At 56.3% G+C, this 26,959-nt stretch overlaps 1 protein-coding gene across 2 annotated transcripts in view; it reads right to left on the reverse strand.

Annotated features, from left to right (window-relative positions):
- Coro2a (coronin 2A) overlaps positions 1-24,889 on the reverse strand; it is a 52,264-nt gene extending 27,375 nt beyond the window's left edge. Inside the window, exons 1-2 of one of the 2 annotated variants that reach the window (XM_078047862.1) lie at positions 24,767-24,889; positions 696-896 (exon numbers count right to left, since the gene is read on the reverse strand). In XM_078047862.1, the coding sequence (XP_077903988.1) occupies positions 696-896 (201 nt within the window). In that variant the 5' untranslated portion in view covers positions 24,767-24,889. Of the gene's footprint in view, positions 1-695; positions 897-10,026; positions 10,322-24,766 lie in introns of those variants that run through there. The other variant, XM_040286088.2, reaches the window with a different exon arrangement.
- Positions 24,890-26,959: the final 2,070 nt, after the last annotated feature.

Raw genomic sequence — 26,959 nt, forward strand, 5'->3', positions numbered from 1 at the left:
TCCTCCTGCCTCAGCCTCCCGAGTTGCTGAGATTACAGGCGTGGCTTCACATCTGCTCTGCTGTGCACCAGAAGCACTTCCAACCAGGGAGCCCTACCGTTCTGCCTTTAGGCCGAGACTCAGCATCGCTATCCTGAAAATATTTGCTATCAGAGGGATTCGTGTGAAGCATTGCTTTTGGGAGTGGGAAACAGTGAGCATCGGCAGGTGCCATCTATACTATCCACGCCCGCTCTGAGGACAGGCCTGATCTCGCTCTTGCTTCCTGCTTACCTCCTCATCCTGCCTGGATTCCTGCCTGACATTTGTTCTCTCTCTCTCTCTCATTTTGATTTTTGCAGGGAAAGATGACTTTGGAGATTTCCCCAATCTCATATGAGTCCAGCAAAGCACTAAAAGTTCCATTTTCCTCAGGGGTGGATTAGTGTGCAGAACTGTTCTGCAGCGGGAAGAGGAGGTCCCAGGCCAGCTAGGCCAGACGTTGGAAGCTGAAATCCCAGGAGAGGTACATTTTTCCCAAGAAGGAAATAAGGCTCAAAGAGGCAGAGTGACTTACCCAAGGCCACTCAACTAGGACTAGGCAGGGCTAGGACTGCACCCTCCTGTGGGCTACAACCTAGGCTCCTCCTGCTTTATCTCTGCCGGCACTGCCTCCAGAGACCTGTCTGGGCTTCGGGGTGTCCAGGGGGCCTTACCTGGTGTAGGGGGATGACGAGGAAGGCCCCCCCGCCAGCACACTCAGTGACAACTGCGATGAAGTGGGGGTTCACAGCACAGAAGTGGTTGTCGTGAACGCTGCGGGTGATGGGCACCGAGTCGTAGCAGTTCTCTTTGCTGGCTGGTTTGCCAAAGACGTGGCGGAACTTGGAGCTCCGGTACTGGGGGTGCCATGACATCTGCAAGAGACAAAGGGGACAAAAGGCATGAGGCGCTGTGCCCTGGCAAAGGGACGCCTGGAGAGTCCACCTGAGAATACCTAAGAGGGACGTCCAGCAGCGCTCGGTTCTAGCTAGACAGTGACCTGCTAGGAAGAGGCCACGTGGGCGGGCCGTGACTGAGGCTGAGGATGCATATCCGGTGAGACAGGGTGCATATCCGCTGATCTGCTTGCCGATCGCGGGGTTAAGGCTTCCATTTCTTTAAATGTGAACACAAACAGAGAGGCCCCAGAGAACTCGCCACCCCATCATCCAGCTCAACTGACTGACTCCAGTTCCAGCTCTTACCCACTGGATGGGCGTCTTAACCTCTGCAGTCTCAGTCTTCCTGTCTGTACAATGGGGTGACCAAAGCATCAGTCTCAGGTCTTGTCATGAGGACTCAATTAGTGACCTATTTAGGTCGCGTGGCGCATGGCAGATCCTTGACAGCAGCAGTTTACTACCACTTCAGAGAACCCAAGGTTCTGGGATATGCACCTGTCCGTAATGAGATATCTTGGGGAGGGGACCCAACTCTAAACAGGAAATCCCGTTGTTTCATGTACACCTTATACACAAAGCCTGAAGGCAATCTCACACAATAGCTCTAGGGGGCCTGTGTTTTAACTCCAACGTGTCACATGGATTCTCCATTGGTGGCATCGTGTTGGTGCTCAGATTTTGGAGCATTGCCGACTTTGGGTTTTGGGGTCGGGGATGCTTGACCTGTACCATTACCCGGGCATCTTGAGCTCCTCTGCCCTTGGCCAGCCTGCGTTTGCTCACTCCGTATTTACTGAACGTCACTGCGTCTGGGCCCTGTGCCGGGCACGGGGGGCTTGCAGGCAGCAGGCCAGAGCCCAGCCCTTCCAGCAGCCAAGAGTCCTGGGGGCGAGGCCGATGGGGGGGATCTGGGCCACTGGGACCTAGTGTGCTGTACCAGGGGCTTGTAATGGCAGGCAGGAGGACTTCCCAGAGGGAGTGACGGAGCTGGCCATGGAGGCAGGACAAGGGAGAGCTGGGGGAGGCATCCCAGGCAGATGGAAGAGCCTGAGGCAAAGGTCTTGTGACAGCAGCACACTTGGGAAGCTGGGGGAACTACCTCTGATTTAGCAAGATGAAGATATTCAAGGAAAAGTCTCTCTCTCTCACACACACAAACACACACACACACACACACACACACACACACACACTGGGCCCGGCTCTCCTGAAGCTCAGCCACCTCCCTGCAGGGAGAAGCCACAGTATCTGAGTGCTTATCATGTCCCAGGCACCCTTCCAAGTGCTTCCCATGACTAGGCACGACTGGGTGCCACCCGGCTTCCCAGAGGCAGGCAGGAGGCAGGGAAGTAGGTCACCCAGCTAGGAAATGGTACGGCCGCCCAGTGCCGGCGCCTCCCCAGTTCCCACAGTGGACTGGGACCCCACAGCATCTGTCTCACGCCAGCCCCTAAGGGGACCTGTCATGACCATTCCATTCATAGCCCCACTTTACTGAGAAGGAAGATAAGCAGCAGGAAGCTAAGTGGCCCCTTTGGAAAGGGAGCTGGTGGCCTTGATGGGTGAAGCAGCTGGTGGCCGACCAGTGCAAACCCGAACGCCCTTCTGCCCGGCCAGCCCTCCTCTTTCCTGCCAAGGTTCCCCCAGACCTGCCTCCAGGGGGGACCACTGCAGATGTGGGGGGCGAGGAGGCTCCAGCAAGGCTTGCCTTTCCCCCCGTCTGCAGGTGCTATGTACAAACCCTCCGTGTGGCACCTGGGCTCCAAGTCCCCCTCACCAGCCCCCAGCTCTGATGGGGAGGTGCCTGGAGCCTGCAGGCTTCAGTGACTCAGCGATCCAGAGAGCAGGAGTCCCGCTTCCCTACAGGCAGGCACTTGTCCCAAGTGAGGGCTGTGGCGGCCCCTGGCCCTGGGGCAGCCGTCACAGCCACAGCTGCCTTCTCAGGAGGGGCACAGAGCAGGAGCCGTGTCTGTTCTGCTGCTGCCACCTCTGCGTGCCCAGCTGGGCTGGGGCCAGGGGATTAGGCTCCTGGGACTGCGGATTCTCCACGGGGTCCAACCTGGCATTGAGCTTATTTCTGAACACCTGGCGGGGTCATGACGGCTCTGGCCTGTCCCATACTTTACGACTCTCCTGCGAGGTAGGTGGGGGTGGTTGTCCCCACGTGACGACGGGAGAACTGAAGTGCAGGGGATGGCAATCAGGCTGGCTTGAGCCACGTGCTCCTCTGACACCGGGTGTTGGTGGCGGTGGGTGTGTGTGAAGGACAGGAGGGGACAGGTTTTCCTGCCTGTTCCCAAAGGCGCCTCTCCCGATCCCCGCCCCTGACATTACTGCAGGACAAGGGTTAGTGACAGGATGGCGGAAACTAACCCACACTGGGTGTGGCACCCACCAGCAGAGTAGATGATTATTCATTAGCCTCGGGCGAGAGTGAAACTACCTGATTCGGTCTTTGAACTTGTGGGCTGGGTAGGAATCTGGAACTGCCGGCTACCATTGTCCCTTGGTCAATTTGCGGTGGCACTTCTAATACCTGAAGTACCCCCCCACCCTTCAGCTTTGACGGTGTAGGCCCCAAAGAACCTCGCTGCGAGCGCCTCCTGGGAGGTTCTGAGCCCCACTGTTAGGTCACAGGCCAGGTAACAGAGGGGCTTAGAACCATGCCACCCGGAGCCTCCCTTAGGCCAAGCACTGGAGAACCCAAGTGCTTCAGAGTTCGGATTTTCTCAGCTTCTGGAATATGTGCGGGTCCACAGTGAGACATCCTGGGGAGGGGACCCAACTCTAAACCCGAAATCCTGTGGTTTCCTGGAGGTGACATCACACAAAAGAGTTCACCGTTAGCAAGACCCTAGACCTCACCTTGAGAGAGGTCGGCAGAGACCGTGAACTGATAGAGCGAACGCCTGATTACACAGGCCCCTCACCTGGCCTCGGTCGGTGGCTGAATATTACCCCTCCTAGAGTTCATCCTGACCCTGACCTTCACCCCAAACTTGACGGCAAAGCTCCTTCCCCCCAACCTCGATGGCGATGCTCTTCTCTCCCTCCCCTTGAGTTCTGAACAGAGCTGGGTGGTGGGGCACACGCCTCTAATCCCAGCGATTCGGGAGGCTGAGACAGGAGGATCGCAAATTCAAGGCCAGCCTTAGTTTTGTTTAAAAACCCTGGGCAATTTAGTGAGACCCTGTCTGAAAAAGGAAAGGCTGGGATGTAGCTCAGTGGTAAAGTGCCCTTGGGCTCAATCCCCAGTACCAAAAATGAAAATAGGATTCAGAAAGGGGCTCTGACTAACCAGACGTGGGCAAGGTGGCCGGCTCGGGTTGCCCGCCCTTGGGAGTCAAGGCCACCCTGCTGGGCGCCCAGGCCTCTGCCTCCCCCACCTTCTCACGGAGCCTTCCTGTCTCCCCAGCAGAACAGACGCCCGTCTCGGCTGCCTCTCCTGGGTGGGGGCTTCATCCACAGTGGTCTCTGCCAGCCTGGGGCCAGGCTCTGGGGTCAACCATAAATCCTGGGCACAGAGTGTCTTTATTTTAGCCACCCAGAGGCCAGTAACAGGTCTAAAGTGACACAGTAAAACCAGGGAGCTAGAAACGAGGGTCCCAGTCCACAGGGCTGGTCTCCCTCCTTCCTTCAAAGTGAATAAGGAGGCCGACCCCGTCCCTGTGAGCTGGGGTTGTGGAGGGTTCCTGGAGCGAAGGACATCGCAGGACAACGGAGACGAGCTGGTCACTCCACCACATGTCACCACCCTGTTACATCCCCAAGAGCCCCGACTTTGAAAGCCTTGCCAATGAAAGAGAAAGTTCTAGAATTGGTTTCCTAAAGAGGCCAACGTCTAGCTGGGCGTGGTGGCCCACGTCTGCAATCCCATTACTTGGGAGGTTGGGGCAGGAGGGTCACAAGTTCAAAGCCAGCCTGTGCAACTTAGTGAGACCCTGTCCTAAAATAAAAAGGGCTGGGATGTGGTAGAGGGCTGGCCTCGCATGCACCGAGCCCTGAGTCCAGCCCCAGCCTGTGAAACAAGACAAAACGGAAACCGACATCCTGAACCACAGATCAGAGCATTCCAAAGCCTAAATGCGCACGCAGGTTTGCACAGGGTGGACTCAATCATCAAGCCTCCGGGTCGGCTGGGTCCTCATTCTGTGTCACGCCCTAGGCTAGGTGCAGGTCTGGAGGGTCAGATGATCAATTCTGTCACTGCTGTCCACCTGTTGACCCCTCTCGGGGAAATGGCCAAGTGCAGGGAGAGATGGGATGGTGTGACCTGGAGGACTGGGGCCTTGGGTGGTTTGCCAGATTCGCACATCAGAATCATTTAAACGGCGACACTGGCTGTGGGGCCAGACCTAGCACTCCTGCAGCTTCCGGGGGATCCCAAGAGCATTAAGGCTAAAGGAACAGAAACTTCTAAGGGAGCAATGGGGTGGCTGTTAAGGGGGAGCCCCCCTCGGGCATCATCACGGGGCCACCCCTTAGAAGTGCAATGCTCAATCCCCACAGTCCGGGCGGGGTGGGACCCTCCTGGGGCACTGCCCCTCTGGGGTCATCTCTGAGCTGCAGCGTAATGGGTGGGTCGGGCTGGGAACACCTGAACCCAACGGCCAACCTTAGCATCACTGGAAGAGGTGACCTCCCGGGATGTGCCCCAGAGTGCGAAGCCCCACTGATGAAGTCTCTGCTGTGCCCACACACACAGGAGAAACGGCCCTAAGCACAAGGATGGGGTTGGCCAACTCAGGAAACCCCACCCATCGGGCTCAGGGATAGGGCTGCCCTGCCTGTGCAAGGCCTGGGTTCCAGCACCAGCATCAAAAAAAAAAAAAAATCCTTTCCATCAAATTCTGGTTAATAACATTACTTCAAAATGGGCCAAAGAGCTAAGCCTATAAAACTCTTAAAAACAGGGCAAAAGCTTGGAGACGGACTGGGGTATAGCTCAGAGGCTGGGCGTTTGCTGGGCATGTGCCAAGCCCTGGGCTGGACCGTCAGCACTGGAAGAACAGAAGCTTCAGGACCCTGGATCAGCAGTCATCTCCTAGACAGGACACTCAGGCACAGGCAGCAGCAGCAACAGAAGCAGACAAATTGGACTTCGTGTGAATTAGAAACTTCTGTGCATCAAGGACGTTATAAAAGAGTAAATTAGCATCCGATAGAATGGGAGGAAATATCTGCAAATAATGTTGTTTTTTTTTTTTTCTTCCTTTTTCTTTTTTGGTACCGGGGATATTTAACCACGGAGCCACATCTCCAGCCCCTTTTTATTTTTTATTTAGAGACAGGGTCATGCTGAGTTGCTGAAGGCCTCACTAAGTTACTGAGGCTGGCTTCCAACCTGCCATCCTCCTGCCTCAGCCTCCTGAGCTGCTGGGATTACAGGCATGCACCATCATGCCTAGCCTGCAAACGGCATTTCTGCAAACGGTAAGGTATTAATATGCAGACTAGACACAGCACTCCTAACACTCAACAACAAAAACCCAACAATCTGAAAAGGGCAAAGGACTGGAAGAGATATTTCTCCAAAGAAGATGCACTAATGACCACTAAGCATGAAATAAGCTCAAGGTCACTAATCATCAGAGAGAAGCAAATCAAAACCACAATGAGATGTGGCCACTCACACCCAATAGGACAGCTGCTGTCAAAAAAACACAAAGTCACGTGCATTTCTTTGATGAAGATATGCAGAAACTGGAACCCTTGGGCACTGTCGGTGGGAGCCTGAAACAGCAGAGCCACTGTGGGAAGTAGCTGCTGGTTCCTCAAAACAACTAAGAATAACATTACCATAGGAGCCAGCAATTCCCCTCTGGGTGTTTTTTTTGTTTGTTTGTTTTTGTTTTTTGTTTTTTAAGTCCTGGGGATTGAACCCAGGGGTGCTTTACCACCCTGGCCCTTTTAATTCTTTGAGACAGGGTCTCACTAAGTTATTAAGGCTGGCCTCAAACTTGTGATCCTCCTCCCTCAGCCTCCTGACTCATTAATATTACAGGCCTGCAACATCCCACCCCATAGAAATCAGGGTTTTGAAGAGCTGTCAGTATACCTGTGTTCATAACCGAATTATTGTACTATCTAAAAAGAGGAAGCAAACAGGTGTCCATCAAGGGGTGAAAGGGTAATTAAGCAAGAGCTAGTACAGACATACAGTGGAATATTAATCAGCTGTGAAAAGGAAGGAGATTCCACAACGTGCCACAAGATGGACAGACCCTGAGGACATCATGCCAAGTGCAATAAACCAGTCACAAAAAGACCAGCACTACCGAATCCCACTTCCATGAGGTAGTCAAAGTCACCGGGACAGACAGTGGAATGGTGGCCGGGGGACGGGGGCGGGAGGGGGGCGAATGGAGTTATGGCTGAATGGTTCAGAGCTTTCATTTTACAAGATGGGAAAGTTCTGGAGGGTGGGGTGACAGCTGCACAACGTGAATGTCCCTGATGTCACTGAGCTGCACGCTCGGAATGACCAACGTGAGGTGAGGCAGATGTCACCACAGCAACAAGTGTTTTAAAAAGAAGATGTGGGTCCCTCAACAGACCTGAAGAGACCGAGCAGATAAGAGTCCCGGCGACCAGCGCCACGATTGTGGACACCGATGATCCCGAGGAACTGTCCCCTCCCAGGTGGGACAGCAGCGCGAGGCTCTCTTAGTCAGCAGCCAGCCTCCCCGAGGTCCTGGGCGCCTGGATCGGGCTCGGGGAGCGCGTGGCAGGCACACGGCGTGGACGGGGGGTGGTCCCTCTGTCTCTGTGCAAAAGACTGAAGTGAGGAAGAGGCAGGGACCCCAAGGTGGCCCAGGCGCCGCGGACTGACTGCAAGGGTCTACATCCTGGCTCCAGCCTGCTCTGTCCAACACGGAAGGTTCTAGACACATGCCCTCCAAAGTGAAAACTAACTGAAATCACACGAGAGGCTGACTGCAGCTCCTTGGTCACATCGGCCACGTTTCCCAGCACCCAGCAGCCCCATGTGGTCACGGGATACAGCATGACCGCGGTCCTCACTGCAGCAACTTCTGCTGGACAGCACCGCTGGGTCACTTCCTGCCTCTGCCACATTCGGTGAGTTACTTAATGCCTGTTTCCTTACCAGGAACCTCAGGTAGGGTGATAAACCACAGAGAACCAACGCCACTTTTATCACTTACACGTGGTAAGAAGGTTCCACGCGTGAACTCAACCCCCACAGCAGCCCCACAAAGACGATCATCATCCCGTTTTTTTTTTTTTTTTTTACAGATGAGGAAACTAGGGCACAGAGAGGTGAAGAAGCTTGCCCACCATCCAACGCGAAGGTGAGCGGATCAGAGTCAGGACCCCACTTTCCCATAGGCTGTCCTAATGATTAAGCAAGGGAGGGAGACTTGGCGCATACTTAGTGCTCAACACGTTAGCTAGCAAGGCTGTTTGTGGTCCTGGTGGTTACAGGACACTCAGATTAGATTTAGGACGTGACCGGTACAGTTATGTGCTGATGGCCCAACATTTTGGGGGTCAGAGTAAAAAAATCCCAAATCAGAAAGTGCAAAGCACTGCTGCACAGCAGTTCACCCCCGCGCGGCCCCCAGGGCTTGCCACTGGGTGAGGAACAGACCCCCATGGGTCAAGAACTCAGAGGGCCAAGCTAGGCATGGTGGTGCGCACCTAGAATCCCAGCGGCTCAGGAGGCTGAGGCAGGAAGATCTCGAGTTCAAAGCCAGCCTCAGTAACTCAACGAGGCCCTAGACCACTTAGCAGACCCTGTCTCAAAATAAAAAAAATGGAAAGGCCTGGGATGTGGCTCAGTGGCTAAGCACCCCAGGTCCAATCCCCAATACCAAAAAAAAAGAGGAATTCAGAGGACCAGGCTACTCTGTGTGCCCTGGTCCCGGTGGACGGGTGGGAGTGAGGGGTGGGAAGCCTTCTGGCTTCTCCTTCAGCACAGCCCAGGCAGAGGGACAGGCTCAGCCGCCCAGGACCCTGACTGCCTCAAACGTCACAGTGCAGGCAGAGCCATCTGCGGCCAGCGAAGGACAACAGTCCTGTCTCCAGGCCTCGCTCCCCCACCCGCCCCCCACCCCGGTCCAGCCCAGGCCTCCTGCAGGCCACAGGAAGCACAGATGCGGCAGCCAGGCAGAGCCTCTTTCTCCCTGATGAGATTAGGCCTCCTCCTGACATCTGACACTGTCCAGGGCCAGCAGCCGGGGCTGGCACCTCCGGGGCGGTCTGCTCCCCCGCCAGCTGGCCCCTGCTGCCTACCTCCCCTCAGGCAGGGGTCTGAGTGGCTGCTCTTTCTTCCCCACCGTCCCCAGGCCTCTTTTCTTGTCCTTTGCCCAGGTTCAGAATAAAGCTCTCGGCTAGACCTGGGTCGGAGGCTGGACCTTGGCTGGAGGCTGGACCTGGGTTGGAGGCCGGCCGCCCCCACCTCCCATCTGTGTCTCCTCACACCCGCCAGCGTCAGGCTTCCCAGGCACCATCTTTGCTCCCGCTCCTTCCCTGCCTGGAACCACGCAGGGCAAGTTCTTGGTTGGCACTCGGCTGGGCTCCGCAGCTGCCCCTTCCTCCGCCCACCTCCAGGGGGCCTCTCCACCCTAGAGGGCCCACCCTCAGATTCAGGGATGTGGCCCAGGGCTGGGAGAGCAAAGCCCTGGGTTCAAGTCCTGCACCCCGCATTGGTACCTGCAGCTGAGCATGTGCATCTTAAAAGGAGTCCTGATGTCTACACTCCTGGGGGGGGGGGTCTGGAAGGGTCAATGAGATTAGGGGGGCAAAACACCTCCCCTCCCCCTTCCTTCTCTGCTCCTGGGTTTCCTCTTTGTCCTCCACCTGCCCACCCAGCCAGAGGACGGTCTCCCAATGGCCCCACCCTCGTTCCTGGGAACCCAGAGGCAGCCAGCTCGGCTCCTGGCTGGAGCTCTCTCTCACACCACCCCCTCTCCCAGACCCTCCCCTGGGCACTGAAAACCAGGGGCTGGAGCTGTCCTTACAGCAAGCCAGCCGGCAGCTTGAAGTGTCCTAATTCTGGCACCAATTTGCTCTGTGACCTTGGGCACATTTCACACCCTCTCTGGTTTTCCATCCATACATTGGCCATACCCCTGCCCACCTGTTAGGCTGAAGATGTGCTGGGGGCTCGCCTGCAGGTGCCAGACACTCCCGAGACCCACTGGAGCGGCAGAGCTGTCCGCCTGTCCGCTGTTCCTGTCCTTGGAGGGATGGTCCCCTTGCTGTCTGGACCTTCTGGAGACACAGCACAGAACTTCTTCCTGTTTATTCCCCAAATGAGGCTCTGACCAAAACTCCAGGTTTATGGCCCCACAAGCTCCTTATCTGGGAGTTTCGAGCAACAAGGGTCACGGATGGCGGGTGGCAGGGGGTTCCCAGGACTCCAGCAGGAAGCTGAAAACCTGGAGGCTCCACTTCCTGCTCGCGGTCCACTCCCTGGAGCAGAAGGCCCAGAGCTGTCTTTGAACAGGGAGGGGCACTGAGGCCCAGAGAGGGAGCAGCGGGCAGGGCCAAGGCCCTCGCAGCCCCAGCCTGGGGAGGCCACTGGCCACAGCCCTGTGGACCCACCATCTGCCTGTTTCAGGGACTGTCAGCCCAGAGTCAGTCCCACGGGGCTCACGGGAGCCCTCTGAGTCTGGCACCATGGTGGGCACTGTGGGGCAGAGACAAGGGCAACCCAGCCAGGGTCACCTTAAGGGTCTTCAGTACACAGACAGGTCAGTGGGGAGCCAGCAAGCTCCGTGCAGGGCGAACAGAGCGAGCCACCCAGAGCTGCAGCTCAGCAGGGGAGGGGAAGCTGGGTCTGAGGGCCCTTCTGGGAGGGCGCGTTTGAGGAAGCCTGAGCCCAGGCGTGCAGCCCTGGCATCTGGCCATCCTCGGTGTGCAGAGATGGCCCGGGGCTTGCAGTTCATGGGGTGAGAGTGGGAAGCTGGTGTCAGGGCCAGGGCCGGGAGCCACCGCTGGACAGGGGCTGGGCGAGGGCTCTAATGCCAGCCGAGGAGTTGACACTCGAGACAACTGAGGTCATCAGAGTTGGTAACTGGGGTTATAACGTGGTCGGCGCTGAGATGAGTTCAGCCCTTGCCATTAACAAGCCTGGGAAGGATTTTCTCTCTTGGGCTTTGGGCTGGGATCAAGGAGGAGATTACAGTGGGTTTTGTTTTGTGCCTGGCTCTGATTGGCTAGAGGTGCTCTGGAGCAGAGTGAGGAGGAGGAGGAGGAGGACTCCGAAGGCTTCCTGGGTTGGCCTCTGGAGGGAAGACCTGTGCCTGCCCATTACTGGAGTCCCCAGGCAGGACCCAGGGCCTGCAGGCTCCTGCAGATGCTGGGCAACACCCACCTCCCAGCCCAGCCCAGCCCACACAGGAGGATGATGGGAAATTCTCTTCTGCTTCTTTCACCTGCTTATTACCATGGAGATAAATGCCGCTGCTCAACTTAATCAATTCCCTGGGGAGGGGCTGCGGCAGCTGGTAGGAAGGAGGGGAGGAAGGAACTCCTCCAGTCGCCAGCCTTCCCAGCCCCCCCCCAAATCTCTTGCTCAGGCTGAGCCTGCAGGCCGGGGAGGGCAACGGCCCACGAGGATTCTCCTAAAATTGTAAGTGCGGGACGCCAGGGCTTATGAGGATGAGACGAGCACAGGAGAGGTGTCGGTGGCCCTGTCTGCTGGGACAGAGCCAGCTTCTCATTATACGTCTGCTAATGCTTCACAGCATCGGGTAACACCAGAGACCCTGGGACGGCTGATTACCACCTGGCTCATCAGACCCCACCCTCCAGCTTCTGATTCAGCAGGTCGGGGCGGGGCCCGGGCATCTGGATTTCTAGCAAGTTCCCAGGTGTCCACCAAGCAGCAGGTACCAGGACCACATCCAGAGAGCCATTGCTGTCCAGCCCTGCGTCTGATCAGCCAAGTCCCTCCTGTTCATGTCTCGGTTGACTCCTCACGACCACCCCGTTTCACAGATGCAGCTCCAGACCTCATCTCAGAGTAGCGCAGTCCCTTTCCTGAGGTTGTGCATCCTGTCATCAGCTGGAGCTGACTCCAGATGCTCAGGAACACACAACCACCTGCTGACTCGGGAGCTCTCAGGCTGATTCTTGGCTCGCTGTCTTTCACATATTCCCCTCCATAGCTCAACGGCTTGCTCACAGCCTGCACTCAAGAACTGGGTGTCCAGTCCTCCTCCTCGGGGGCTCTGCAGCCCCTCCAGCCACAGCTGGGCATCCCCTGGGTGGACAGTAGGCAGGTGCCTGAGACCTGCGCTGCAGAGGCAGAGAGATCTGGCTACGGATCCAGACTCGCCTCCAGGTCTGGGCCCTGCCTCTCAGCAGCGGTTGTGACGCACCAAGGATCTCACAGAGCCCCAGCCCTGCCATGGAGCAAATTCTCCATAAGTGGTAGCAAGCCGGAGGTCCCAGGCCAATGAAGGACCTGGGTGTCTCTTTTTCACTTTTTATGGCCCAGGGAATTGAACGCAGGGTCTCACACAGGCTAGGCAAGCGCTTTTACCACTGAACCACTGCATCTCCAGCTCTATTCATTTCATTGTGAGACAAGGTCTATACTAAGTGGCCCAGGCTGGCCTCACGCCTGCGATCCTCCTGCCTCAGCTTCCTGAGTGGCTGGGGTTACGGGTGTGCGCCACTGGGTCTGACTCTGAGTATTTTATTTTATTTTGGTTCCGGGGATTTAACCCAGGGGTGCTTAACCACTGAGCCACATCTCCCCCACCCTTTTTATGTTTTATTTAGAGACGGGGCCCCTGATTGCTCACTCCCCCCTCCCAGAACTCCGGGGAGATAAGGAGCCTGCCCCTGAGGACACGCCTGGGCGACCTTCCCCCAGGCCCAGACAGAGGGGTGACTCTTCCCACCGACTTCCCTCTTGGTGAAGGAAGGGGCCCAGCTCCAGTCACCTCCACCCCAGCTCACTGTGTGACCCTGTACACGTCAGCACCCCTTTGGGGCCCCCTACCCCCAGGCTACAGAATGGGAGTGCGTATCCTGCTCCTCCTGTGGCTGCAGGGACCACGCAGGCCAACATGCTAGTTTGATCTATGACAGAGTGTGACCCCAGGAGAGGCATCTGGAAAGGCTGGGGAACCTAGTTGGAAGGCCCCCCCCCCCCCGCTGGGCTCCAACAGGTCACCTGCACACACCTGGGTTTTCTCATCTGCACATCAGGGGACGGTGACAGTGAATGAGTTAACACCTGCGAGCGCTGGAACCCTGCCTGACACAGGGTAAGCTCCGACTGCATACCTGTTAAATAACAGAACTCAAAACAAGGACATCACGGTGACTTCTCTGGGGTCCCCTCGGTGAGCTGGGCCTGCCCGAAACTCCTCGAGCTGTGCGCCCAGGCTGCAGGAACACTGAGCAAAATGACCGTGGGCTCCGAGCAGGGCTGAAACTGCAGCAGGGTCTATGGTCAATTATTTCCCATCAAAGCAGCTAAAGATTGGGGGTGGGGGTCATCCACCCCCAGAGGCACCAACTCCCCCTTAACTAGAGGAAAACAGAGGAAGCCCGTGCCCACCTCCAGCGATCAGCGCTGACCCCACTGCGGAAGCCCAATTCTTACTGAATCTAATTCTCCCTCAGACTCTCTTCTTCTCTCTCTCAAACTCTTACCTGAGAGCAAAAACCAGATACCATATCCCAGAGTCGCCCAGGGTCAGGGACCCAGGTGGGCACCTTGCCCCCGTTTTCATACCTTTCCATCTTACAGTCAGAGTCGGGCTAGTGTGGGAACTCATCCCTTTTGGGGAAGAAGGGCCCAAGGGCTGAGCTGCTTCTCCTTCCCATCTCCCCACTGCCTCATCTCTCAGCCCCGTGACAGCCTTTCGCACACTGACCCTGACCCTGTTCCCAGCGTGGCTCTGCCCGAGGATGGGGTATTTCTCGTGAGACTCAGTTTCCCTCTCCTCCCGTCTGGCTGCCTTCCCACAGTGCGCCAAGCTATGCCCACCTCCTCGGGATCCCAGAGCACACTCAAGCCCTCCGGGCTGAGGACCACTCAGCAGAGCCGGTTCCCAAAAGGACAGCTGCTGCCACCCTTCAGAACAGTGGCTCTCCAGTCCCCGGGAAGGCAGTGGAGGGAGCGTGCCCAGGACAGAACCAGGGACAAGACCCAGGTCTCCAGCCTGGGTGTCCGGGGGCCTCTGAGACACGGAACACAGTTTCCTTTCATCCTGTGCCTGGATACGGAACCAAATATTTTGCTCCTTATCTGTGTTGCTGTAAGAGTGGAAGCTTGTTTGTGGAGGGACAAATTCCAAGGGTGGCCAGGAGAAGAAGAAAGGCCTTGGAACTGAGAGGTGGGGGGCCGCCCCAGGTTCAGGCCTTGGAAAGGTGAACCGCTTCCCCAGAGGGTGGCTGGGGCTGGAAAGGTGGGGCTCCGGAGGGTCAGGAGCGAGGGCAGCCCCCAGGTCTCTTCCTCTGCCCCACAGTCCTGCAGAACCGAGCCGGGCCACCCTCAAAGAAGAAACCAGGAGCCGAGAGCAGGGAGCTCTGAACGCTTCTGATCATTTGCTCCTTCCAAAGGGAAAATGAATCGGGCTTGCCCGCCCCGCCCCCACAACATTCCATATTATCTACCAGCGACGCCATCAGTAGACCTCACCATTATCCAGAGGACTGTCAACCTGAATGTCAAAGAGCGTCCCCCGACCCCCCCCCCCAAAAAAAAAGTGAAATCTCGGGCTGGCTTCTCATCAGACCTTTCTCCTGTCCGGTGGCCAGTGAAGACCAGGGTCCACTCTCATGTGTGCCTGTCCTCAGGTGCCACACGATCGGGACGACCAACCCACAGGTTTCCAGCAGGAATCTTTCAGAAACCCTCGTCCATGTTGTGAGGGATAGTGAGGAGTGGTCAGTTGATCTGTGGGTCCAACCTGGGTTCACCTGGATGAATGAACCAGGTTAGGGTGGGGGCAGGGAGTCCTTGTCACCTTCCTCTCTCCCCGGAGACTTCTGGACCACATGAGATATGGCTGCCTGACGCCCTCGCGGGAAGGTGACAGTCCGTGTGTCCACACCTGACCAACCCCAGACACGGAGTTCCTTCCTTGTCTGTGTGTGGGGGGTCACATGGCGCCTGCCCCCTAGACAGCATACCTCACCCTGGAAGCCCCGGGAATAGACAGTGGGAACGTTCAAGCTGCAATAGATGGGAGACACCCACCCGTCTACCTGTCACTTCACAGGAAGGGCAAGGACCCCCGAACGGTGCCACCTGTCCATGGTCACCTGGGTGGTCAATGCTGGGCTGGGTGCTGTGGCGCATGTTTGTAATCCCAGCAACTTGGGAGGCTGAGGCAGGAGGATGGCAGAGTTCAAAGCCAGCCTCAGCAACTCACTCAGTGAGGCCTGGGGACATGGGATGTGGCCCAGTGGTTAAAAGCCCCTGGGTTCAATCCCTGGTACAAACAAACAAACAACCCGTTCTGGATGCAAAAGCAGGCAGCCCCTGGGCCCTGGCCGGCTCAGTGCCTCTCCCTGTGGCTCTCTGAGGAGCCGCTGCTTCCTCATTTGCAAAATGGGGACGAGTCCAACCCAGCTCTTGGGCTGCCGCTTGTCTGTCCTCAGTTCCCAGTGACACTCTGGAGGGTTCTGCTTGGGGGCCTGAGACCTGGGTGGTCAGTGGACCCTACAGGACTTGGCGCCCTGTAGTTCAGGGATCCCGGGGTGCCCACTCAGGCGTGTGAAGGGCACTGCGGACCAGCCAGGACCCAGGGGTGACCCCGTGGCCTTTTCACCTTGTCCCCGAAGCCAGCCCGTCACTAACCCTATCCTCCAGCTCTCTCAGCCCGTCCACCTAGTCCACCCCCACGGCTGGGACCACTGCATCTTATTTGGTCACTGGGTCTTAGTCATCAAGCCTCTTGCCCCAGATCTTTTCAAAAGATGAAAATCTGAGCAAACCACACTTCCTGGCCAGGGCTCTACTTCTCCAGCCTGGCCTGTTGCCAGGGATCTGAGCGACAGACACAGGATGCTTTTAATTCCTCAAAGGTCCCCTTCCCCCAGCCCCAGGGCCTTTGCACAGGCTATTTATTCTATCAGATGCCCCATCCCCCAGCCTCAACTGCTCACTCCCTACTCATCCTTCAGAGCTCAGCTCAACACTTCCTTCATCAGCGCAGCCTTCTCCTCTGACCCCGGACTAAGCATCCACTTTGCCATCTTTACTCCCTCTCTGCCCCAGGTTTTGTGGGACTAGACAATTCCTATCCAAGTCCCCTCTGGCCTGTGAGCCCGTGAAGGCGCATCTGCTCTGCTCTGCTCTGTACCCCCAGCACTGGGGCGTGCACTTCACACGCAGAAAAGTGATCAATACACGAACAAAGGTCCTATTCAAAAAGCCAAATTGAAAAATAGCGTTTTGGGGATTGAATGAATGGGCCGGCCGGGGCAAGGTTCCAGGATGGATGTGTGGGGTGGATCCCTGTGGCCTTCCTCCAGGGTGGACCAGAGGCCAAGCCACTCCCGGGAGTGCTCAGCACAGAGGCTGGTGAGAGCCTACAGCCCTGGGCTCCTGCCTGATGTTATCTCCCGCCCTCCTCAGGCTCCTGCACCTGCCACTGGCCCTCCAGGCCGCCAGAGCATATCTGAACTGTGAGCATCTCTTCTTCCAAGGGCCAAAAGTCAAGCATTTGGCAGGGGGCTGGGGTGAGGTGAAATGAGGAAGAAGAGGTAGAATCTCGTGAGAACAGGTTCAATCCTCGCTTGGCCTCTTGCGGGCTGTGTAGCCCTTTGAAAGTCACTGAACCTCTCTGGGCCCCTGCTTTCACACTTGTAAAAAGAGAACAAGAATCTCTAACTAGGAGGCTGCTGTGAGGATAAAGTGTGGGAATCCACTTCAGCGTCTAGGTGGGGCCTGCCACGTGCCATGGGATTCCAAAACGCAGTTTTTCCATCTTGGCATTTCTGAAAAAAACTGGGATGTGACTTCCAATTTGCTCTTTTTTTCCTGCTTAATAGATTATAAAATAACGGATGGAACCCAACCTTCAATGAACGGTGCTGGCCGCTTAGTCTCTGTACTTCCTCTGCAGAGAGGCCAAAGACCCAGAACCTCCCGGCACAGAGCTGACAGCCTCCTGGGGTCTGGCACGGCTCAGGTCCCCGAGGCATCACAGATCCAGAGGCTCAGGCCCCTGCCCAGGCTGGTGCCCACCTGGGTCTGCCCAGTCCAACTCAGCAGGACACCTGCCTTCTTGCTCTGACCCCATGCTCTGGTGGATGCCGGGGGCCCGGGTGTTCTGCTGACGACGCTCTGGATGCAGCCCACCTAAACCCGGACCTTGTTGTGAGAAGAGCCCTGGACCCAGCCCCAGAGACCCCAGAGACCTCTCCTCCAGGGGGCTCCTCATCAAGCCCCCCGGGCTCTGCCCCCAGTGTTCCGAGAGGCAGGCACTGAGGATGCCATCCGGGGCTCGCCCAGGTCCTCTCACCTCCTTCCCTCCAGCCTGGCGATGTCACGCCGGCCCGAGCACCACGCCACCTGCCCTGCAGCTGGCTGTGACCTATGCTGCGCGTAGACATGGTGCCAGATTCTGCATCAGGCAAGGCTGCGGCTGGGCGGCAGAGCACTGGCCTGGCATGTGTGAGGCCCTGGGTTCGATTCTGGGTACCGCATATCAATCAATGAATAAAATAAGGGTTCATCAACATCTAAAAATAAAGAAATAAGAAATACGACGTCCACTGTGTCCAAAATTCCAAAACATAGACAGGACTGAGGAGAACACCTGCCGACGACCAGCTTGATACCAGAACGTGTTTTTCTATGGTCACATCTGCAGAATAAGTATCTATTTTTTTCCCCATATTGGAACCCAAACAGGCTCATGACACACGTCTACTCTTTCGCTAGCTTTTCCAGTTAAATGGACACCTGGGACCTCTCTTTAGGTCCCCTATGACCCGTGCTCCCTCCTTCCACCTGACCTGACCCCACAGCCCCCTTCAGGCGGGTCTCGGAGGCAGGGCCGGGCCTGGAGGGTGTCATGGACATTGCCCCCCATCCCCAGCAGATCTGTGATCTGTCACTGGATCTCAGCCTGGTCCCTTCAAGCAAGGCCACACCCTGGCTCAGAAATACTCTGGAGCTCTGAAATCAAGGGTTGTGATGTCAGAGGCGGCTGTCGGTCCCTGTACATTTGGTCGTAGGCCTTTGACAACAGATCAGAAGTCCTCCCGCCACAGATGCTGGCCTGGTATTCCCCTCCCCCCAGCCTCCAGGGCTTCAGAAATCACAACAACGAACAGGTGCCTGGCATTTTACAGCTCATAGGAATGCTTCCATGCCCTTTATCCAGGTTTAAGCCCTACGACAACCCCGATCAGTTAGGCAGAGCAGGTATTCATTATCCCCACTTTACAGAGGAAGAGACAGAAGGTCAGGGAGGTGGAGTGATTTACCCAATGTCCGTCCATGTTTTCCTCCCCTCCATAGGGGTCCGACTACAAATCCCAGACAACCCCAGGCATCGCATTCTGCAGGGACCCTTCCTGGACCCCTCGCCCCAGGCTGAATGTTTCCCTGAGATGACAACAGCTCCCCAGTGAGCCCTGGAGGGCCAGGGGGACAGGTCCGGCTTACCTACACCCACCCTCCCAAGCAGGGAGGAACCTCCGTGTTCCTAGTGAGGAATCTCACTAGGGTAGAGATCAGTAAGGCGGGAAGTACTCTCCCCCTTTACCATGTTACGGATGAGGACACCAAGGCCTAAAGAAGGGGCAGGACTTGCCAAGGGAGCAGGCTGGTGGCAGGGCGGGGTCTCCTTCCTTAGCGGGCTGGGTCCTTTCGTTCCGCTGTGTCCCTTCTGGTCTGCAATTTTGGACTCCAAACCTCTGCTTGAGGTTCATTTCTGGCTCCTCTTGCACTGGCCGGGCCCTACCTGGTGCAGCCAGGTGTGGTGGGAGGGAGGTGGGCAGGAGGCTCTGTCTGCGGTGGGCTCAGTCCCCCAGCCAGGACACCTGGGGCAGCCTCAGGAACAGCCACAGGAGCTGACCGTCCGCTGAGCGCCGCCCTGGGCCACACCCAGGCAAAGCACTCACATCTCCCTCCCGCCTGTGGCTGCCGCCATTATGATGCCACTGTGCAGGGAGGCAGGGGAGACTGGCCCAGGGCCACTAGGCTGAGCTGGGGCTGGAAGCCTGAGCTGCATCCCTGGCACAGGCAGCCCCAGGAGTTGGCTGGCACAGAAGCCAGAAATAAATGCACAGTCAGAGTACAGGAGACACCTCCCAGGGGCCAGTGACCTTGGCAAAGGCCCAGACACTCCCTCCCCTTCACCTGGCCACCTCCCAGGGCTGGCTGAGGGCTAAGACTCTGGGGCTCAGGGAATCCAGGCTGCCCCGCAGTCCACAGCACTCCCTGTGGGCAGCCACCTGCAAACCGTGGGCTGGAGGCCAGGATGGACGCAGCTGTCACTCAATCTTGAACAAGTGCTCAGCTCCTAATTTCTTCTTATGGGATTGAGACCTCCTGTATTTGAGTAGGTGACAGGTACTGGGCAAGGCCCTGCCTTCCACGGGCCTTCCCTTCCCTTCCTGGGGAATCACGCTGGGAGTGGGACGGGGGGAGGTGACCTTCTGGGGTTCGCCTCCAGTCAATAAAGCACAGCACTGGAAATCCTGGACACCGGAGGCAGATGACATGGGTACAAAAATGAGCCCCTGGACAGGCCACCCAGCCGGGGACTCATCCGTAAAATGGGGACAATAGTAGAAAAAGACTGAAAGTAAACACTTTCAGTGTTTATATTGTCTGGAATGAGAAAAGATCTGGGAAATTTATTTTGTCTGTTTTTTTATCCTTTTCTTATCTTTTCTCCATTATCATGAAGGATTGATAGTCGAAAAAAAACAAATGTACTTTCTTTATAAGTTAACTTTATTGAGATACAATTTGTATACAACATAATACACCCTTTTAAAGACGGAATAGTAATAAATAACAGTATATTCCCTGTGCATGGCATGAGGATGGTGGGTTAGAATCTTAAGACGTCTTGGAGCAGAAGTGTTAATAGGAGTTTAAGGAGCCCTGAGCCAGCCTGCTGTCCCTCTTCCAACCCAGCCCACCTTGGCCCCCCAGCTGCTCCCCTAGGACAGATGCAGCAGATCCCCTGTCCCCAGGACCACCATCCAAGCCCACACTCACCACTCTGGGCTGGACTATGTCCACAGCCTCTCTCTGCATCCTGCCTCTGTTCATTAGGGGCTGGGACAAAACGCCATAAACGGGTGACTTGTAAACAACAGAAATGCATTTCTCAGGGTTCTGGAGGCTGAAGTCCAGACAAGACGGCAGGCTCTGTGTCTGGCCGGGGCCTGCCTCCTGGTCACAGAGGATGCTGTCTTCACGTGGCAAAGGGGTGAGGGTCTCCCGGGGCCTCTTTTATAAAGGCACTAACCCCATCACGAGGCCAAGGTCCCATCCCCTGGCACTGCCACCTTGGGCTCGGGATTCCAACGCGATTTTTAGAGGGATGCAAACACCCAGAACACAGCAACCTCAGAGGAATCGCACTAACATCCGAGCTTGGCCATGCCCCCGCCTTGTTCAAAAGCCTGCCATGGCTCCCCATGGCCCTGGACCAAAAGCCCTAGCTTCTGTGAGACCGTTTCAGCAAGTTACTTAACCTCTCTGAACCTGTTTTCTTAACTGAAAAGGAGGGATAAAAATAGTGCCTCCCTCAGAAACCTGTAGGATTCCATGCTGAACCTGGGGCAGGTTCCCTCGATTTTTACCCGCGGCCTCTCTGACCTGGCCTCCTCCCTCCCTCCCTCCCTCCCTCTGGTCTGTCTGCTCTTCTTTGAACAGAAGGGTCAGGCATGGTCCTAGCTCCTGGTCCTTTGGCACTGGCTCTTCTCTCCACTGGCAGGCTGCTCCCCCAGAAATCAGTCCAGCTCACTCCAGCAAGCCTTCGCCCCAAGGGTACCTTCTCAATGAGCCCCCAGACCACCCTGTGGAAAACCACAGTGGACGCTCGGCCCTGCGCCGTCTCATTTCCCCGGCTCTAGGTACCATGGTTCTTTGCTGCCTCTTCTCCCTGTCTGATCTAACCTCCTTCAGGGAAGACCTTTGCTGGCCTGTGTTGTTTACCATCAGACCTTCGCCCCTAACCCCAGCACCTAGAAAATTCCTAGCACAGTGGAGGTGCCTCATAAGGATTGGCCTGAATGACTCAAGGGGTGGTGGGAAGCCCTTGGGACAGAAACAGGCAGGGAGGTGCTGCGTGAGTGGACATCCCCATCCTCAATGTCACCATTGATCCCTGGAGCAGGCTCCCAGGCCCCTCCTCCTCGACTTCTCCCAGCTCATAATCACACCTTCCCCATCCCCGCCGCACCCTGCGCATCTCCCAATTATAGTAAGGAACGGTAATTACATCTTTAATTATATCTTTTTCCACTTAGGCTGAATCAAGTGAAATTGCTATTTTTTTTTTGTAAGTCAAAATGGTCAGATATTGTCTGGTTCACATCATTTATAACCCAAGAGGCGTCCCACAGCACCTCAGGGCCGGGCACAGGGGACACCTGAAAAATGTTTGCCCATCGGAGTGAGGTCACTTGGCCCTCCAGACCCGGCAAGATGGCAAAGCTTTGCCTACACCAGCTACAGATGGAAAAACGACAGAGCTCTGTCTACATTATCCCAGGTCTTCCTGAGAAAGGCACCCCGCTCTACCCAAGCTCTGGCCATTAGAAAGCAGCAAAAGTGTCAGGCATGGTGGCACACGCCTGCAATCCCAGGGGCTCAGGAGGCTGAGGCAGGAGAATTGCAAGTTCAAAGCCAGCTTCAGCAATTTAGTGAGGCCCTAAGCAATTCAGGGAGACCCTGTCTCTAACTAAATAAAAAAGGGCTGGGGATGTGGCTCAGTGGTTAAGTGCCCCTCAGTTCAATTCCTGGAACCAGAGAGAGAGAGACAGAGAGAGAGAGAGAATGTGTGTGTGTTTAAGGCACTGCCTGTCCACTCTAAGGGAATCCATTTGACGATGGGGGAGGGAGGCTGGGCTGTCCCTGGTTGCCACCTGCTCACTGCTCCCTTCAGTAACAGGCCCTGCTACAGGTCTTCACTAAGTCCAACTCCTGGATTGCCAAAGCTGAAACAAATCCAACCACCGCTAGGTTGACGCCCATGGCACAGCTGGGAGAAACAGGTCCAGGGAGGGGCAGGGATTGAGTCAAGGTTAGCGGGTGGGTGGGGGGGGGGAGCCCACCCTGGAATCTACCTCACTGACTTTAGTATCACAGCCTTTTTTCTGGGTGACACTGCTACGCCACCCAGTCCTTGGTAAGGCCAGCTTTTACTCTTGCTACTTTTTAAGGTGTCTTTTTCAAAGGAAATGTTTAGGAAGCCTCAGGTGACCCATGGGGAGTGGCTTCACCACAGGACAGCTTCTTACAGATAACAGCAGCACCACCTCATCTCTCTCTAGTGCCTTCCTTTAGGGTAAAGTCCCTAAAGTAGAAGCCTAGGAACAAAGGGCAGGCAGGATCATTGTCATGGACTTTTCTAACAGCCTGCCCGTCACCCCACAAGACCAAATGCCACAGGTGGCTCTACAACCTTTCGGGCACAGCTATCCTTTTATATTACTTTTGCTAATTTAAATTGTTTGTTTGTTTGCTTGTTTTTTTTTTTTTTAAAAAGATACACTCTAGTTTTGAAATTAGGATTCCTGGACTAAGTGGAAGGTTTGTTGTAAAACTTCAACCAGTGACATCCCCTCCAGGGACAGGGGACACTCATCTTTAAAATACAGTGGTTGAATGAGATGGTTCCTTAAGGCCCCTTTCAGGTGTGATATTCCAATGGTACATTTAGAAGGCATTAGTATACAGCTGGGCGTGGTGGCGCACACCTGCAATCCCGCCTTGCCACTCAGGAGGATGAGGCAGGAGGGTCACAAGTTCAAGGCCATCTGGGCAATCCAGCTAGACCCTGTTTCAAAATAAAAAGGAAAAAAGTCTGGATATGTAGCTCAGTGGTAGAGAGTCCCTGGGTCCAATCCTTAGTACCCAAAATAAATAAACTAAATAAAAAATAAGTAAAAAGAAAATTAGTATGGAATGACTTTTTAACAACCAGAATCTGCCATGCTTCCAAATCAGGAAGAAATGGCTTGAACCAGCTGAGCAGGAAAACGGGGTCCAGATAAACACTTGTGTACAGAAGACAGGAGACTTAGGTAACACTTAGGCCCGTGGGTTGGGGCAAGCCTCCTGGGACAGCATGTATACTTAGTCTGCTTTTACGAGGGGGGATAATAACACTCATCCGTGGTCTAGCTCCAAGTCCTGGGCAGCTCCATCCAGGCCACAGGGCAAAGTCAGATCACTCCACTTCAGCCCTGGAATCCCACTGCCCCCGAAATATGCCCGCGTCCAGCCTCTGAACACCTGAGGTGACACAGAGTTCACCACCTGCTCAGACGCCCCTCCCTTTTTATGGCCTCAGGACTCCTGGGTGACAGGCAGGTCATGAAGGGGACAGGAGAGACCGGAAGTCTGATTTCCAGAAATTTCTGATTTCTCAGATAGAAGGGTCTGGAGAGGGGTTAGGCTCCTCCTCTCACTCCAGCTTTCTCAAGAGATCACAGGAGGGGCAAGGAACTTCAGGAGGCAGCAGAGATGCACAGGGGGGTCCACACAGCCTGCTGGGGCCAGAGCAGACACCTCAGGGCTCTCTTCTTGCCTTTGCTCCCTTTGCCTCTGACCAGAGAGGCTGCTGTGCCTGGGCTGTTCAGCCTGGTGATGGCAGATTTAAGGGATGCAACCACTGCCTCAAGGTGAGGAGGGAGGGGTCAGATGGTATCCTTAGACCTCTAGCAAGACCAGCAGGAGGGACAGTGACTGGGAAGCAGATCTCCACTCAGTTTGCAGATAGTGACCTCCCCATCCTCAGGAGTGTGCAACAGAGCAGCAAGACCTTGCAGAGGGATATTACAGAGGGGCTGGGCCCATGCCAGAAGTCTACACCCAGAGAGCCTGGAACCACAGCCCCTCTGTCAGGAGCTCGCCCCATCAATCCCACGGAGACATGGCACTCCCTGTGCTGTCACTAGGATCCAGGTGTGGCCCTGGACAGAACTGGGCTCCGACAGACAGCCAGGGCATGGAAGAGTCCATCCTACCCTATTTCCTACATGCAGGTGGGTGTCTGCGTGGGTTTGGTCAAGCAGCTCTGTGGCTGAGTTCCGGCCACCTCCAGCCTCAGACGACGAAGCCAGTCTTGGCACGCACTCTGCCCGCCCCACCCGCATGCCCAGGCCGGCGCGACAGGGACCTGGGGATGTCTTATCCCCCCACTGTTTCCTGTGCAGGGAAAGTGAGGCCCAATCCGTCATCCAGCCAAGAGAGGGAGGGTCACGACTTGGGTTCAATGGGGCACCCGAGCCACAGCAGGGGCCTGTCGGGACCGGCTGGCCGCGCCCAGGGCGAGCCGCCTCGCCGCGGGAGGGTGGGGAGGGAGCGGGCGGGCGGTGCAGCCAGTGCCCGTGCGGGCCGCAAGCCGTCGGGACCCACACTTAGGGGCGGCCGCTCCCCACAGCCCGCCAGGGCGAGGACCTCGTTGCGTCCGCTATCTCGATGGGGAAACTGAGCCAGGAAAGGCGCAGGGCTTTGTGCAAGGTCACGCGGAGGGGCTGGTAGCCCGGTCTCCGCGCCCCGCCGGGTCCCCCGCGGCGAGCCAAACCCAGCATCCCTCCCTCTCCCGGGGCTGCAGCCGGAGGTGCATCGCGCACGTCCCGCCCGACGCCCCAGCGCGCGGACCGCGGAGGTGCGGCCGGCAGGCCACCGGCGCTGGCCACCCTACCTTGCTGACTGCCGCGCAGGTGGCGGTGGCGGCGGCAGCGTCCGGCTCCTGCTCCGCGCTCCGCGCCACCCGCCGAGTCCCCGCGCGCAGCACCACCGCCTCCCCTGCAGCCCGGAGGGCGGGGCCGGGTGGGCGGGGCGGGCGGGTCCCGGCCAGGCCCCGCCCCTCGCCCGCCGCGGCCCGCGCTCCCGGTCCCCCGGCTGGTCTCCGGGTGCGCACGCGCTCGAAGCAGGCGCGCACCCCGGCGCGCACACGATGCGGTGCTGGCGGCCGGCTGCCTGAGACCCAGCGGAGGCCGGGGCCGTCAGACCCGCCTGGCTGTCTCCTCGCTTGGTGGCGTGGGCCCAGGGACTCGGCCTCCCGGAGCCTCAGCATCCCCCTTGGCGAAGTGGAGGCAGTTACCGCGTCTGCCTCAGAGGCCGGTTGAGAACTAGATCAGAAGAGCCCTCCCGGGTTCCCTGCGTGCTCAGAGACCGGCTCGGGGAAGAGCTCCCAGCACCCGGGCTCCTGGAGGGTCCCCCAGGCTCCCCAAGCTGGACCGCCACTGAGCGTCAAGGAGGACTCCTTTCCCCCGTAGCCAGGAGGGGGCGCTGCTGCTCAGTCTTGCCAACTTTGAGCCTTGAGGACGTTAGGCAATGGTGGGTGGAGATGGGAGGCCCTGCCTTTAATAACACTACCTCACACTTACTGAACCAGCATGTGATGTGCATTACCTATCATACACCCCTGTGAGTTTGATACTCTTATCTGTTTTACAGATAAGGAAGCTGAGGCTCAGAGAGGTGAGATACCTAGCTTAAGATCACACACCACCTCTCTTGAGAACAGCTCTTGTGCAGTAGGGCATCCTGAAGACCTAGAACAGTGCCTGGCACATAGTAGGCACTCAATACGTGATTGTTGAATGAATAGGAGAGTAAGCTATGCTACTTTACATACGTTGTTACTTTTGACCCTATCAACCTTTTTACTTAGCCATTGATACTCCCATTTCATAGATAAGAAAATTGAGACTTAGAATGGCCAAGTACTGCAGATTATGCTTAGTGAAGCTAGCCAATCCCTAAAAAACAAATACCAAATGTCTTCTTTGATATAATGAGAGCAACTATGAACAGAGCAGGGAGGAAGAGCAGGAAGAAAAGATTAACATTAAACAGAGACATGAGATGGGAGGGAAAGGGAGAGAAAAGGGAAATTGCGTGGAAATGAAGGGAGACCCTCATTGCTATACAAAATTACATATAAGAGGTTGTGAGGGGAATGGGAAAATAAACAAGGAGAGAAAGGAATTACAGTAGATGGGGTAGAGAGAGAAGATGTGAGGGAAGAGGAGGGGGGATAGTAGGGGATAGGAAAGGTAGCAGAATACAACAGTTACTAATAGGGCATTATGTAAAATTGTGGATGTGTAACCGACGTGATTCTGCAATCTGCATTTGGGGTAAAAATTGGGAGTTCATAACCCACGTCAATCTAATGTATGAAATATGATATGTCAAGAGCTTTGTAATGTTGTGAACAACCAATTAAAAAAAAAAAAAAAAGAATGGCCAAGTACTTGGTGGGGGTGGGGGGTGAGGCTATCAATGATCCTAAACATCCAGGGCCAAGGCCTGCAGCTTTGAACTCAGATCACCAGGCCACTCCCCTGCCCAGAGCTGGAGGGGTTCTCCTCAAGCTCAGTGTCTAGAACCTTTCCCAGGTTGAGGTTCTGAATGTCTTAATTGCCTCAGGGCCTGGGCAGTGTCTGGTGCCCCTCCTCTCCTTCCCTTAGTGCTGCCTTCCTGCCCAGCCTCCCAGGATGCGCTGTGGATGTGCCCTTCCAGCCTGCATCAGCCTCTCTCCAGCCTGTGCCAGGATGGATAGTGGCCTGGACTGTTTGGGGACAGGCTGGTTTAATGGGGACCTCTCTGGGGTCTGTGGCATATTGACCATAAGCCAGAGAGGAGGCCTATGCAAGACACGGCCTGGGACCCTTCCTAGGGTTGCTGTGGGGTGGGATGCAAAAGGGGGGCTTTCCTTTTCTGCTCCCTCTCCTGGTCTAGGCATGGAAGGCGGCTTGACCGCCCCCTGAATCGCATATTGGGGAAACTAAGGCCTGAGCGAGCCTTGACCTACCAGGGGCCTGCCTGGTCGGAATACCACAGAGGGTGGCTGACTCCAAAGCCAGCACCTTCCTCTGGAACTTGG

Source organism: Ictidomys tridecemlineatus, chromosome 4 (assembly GCF_052094955.1).
Source record: "Ictidomys tridecemlineatus isolate mIctTri1 chromosome 4, mIctTri1.hap1, whole genome shotgun sequence".
NCBI lineage: Eukaryota > Metazoa > Chordata > Mammalia > Rodentia > Sciuridae > Ictidomys > Ictidomys tridecemlineatus.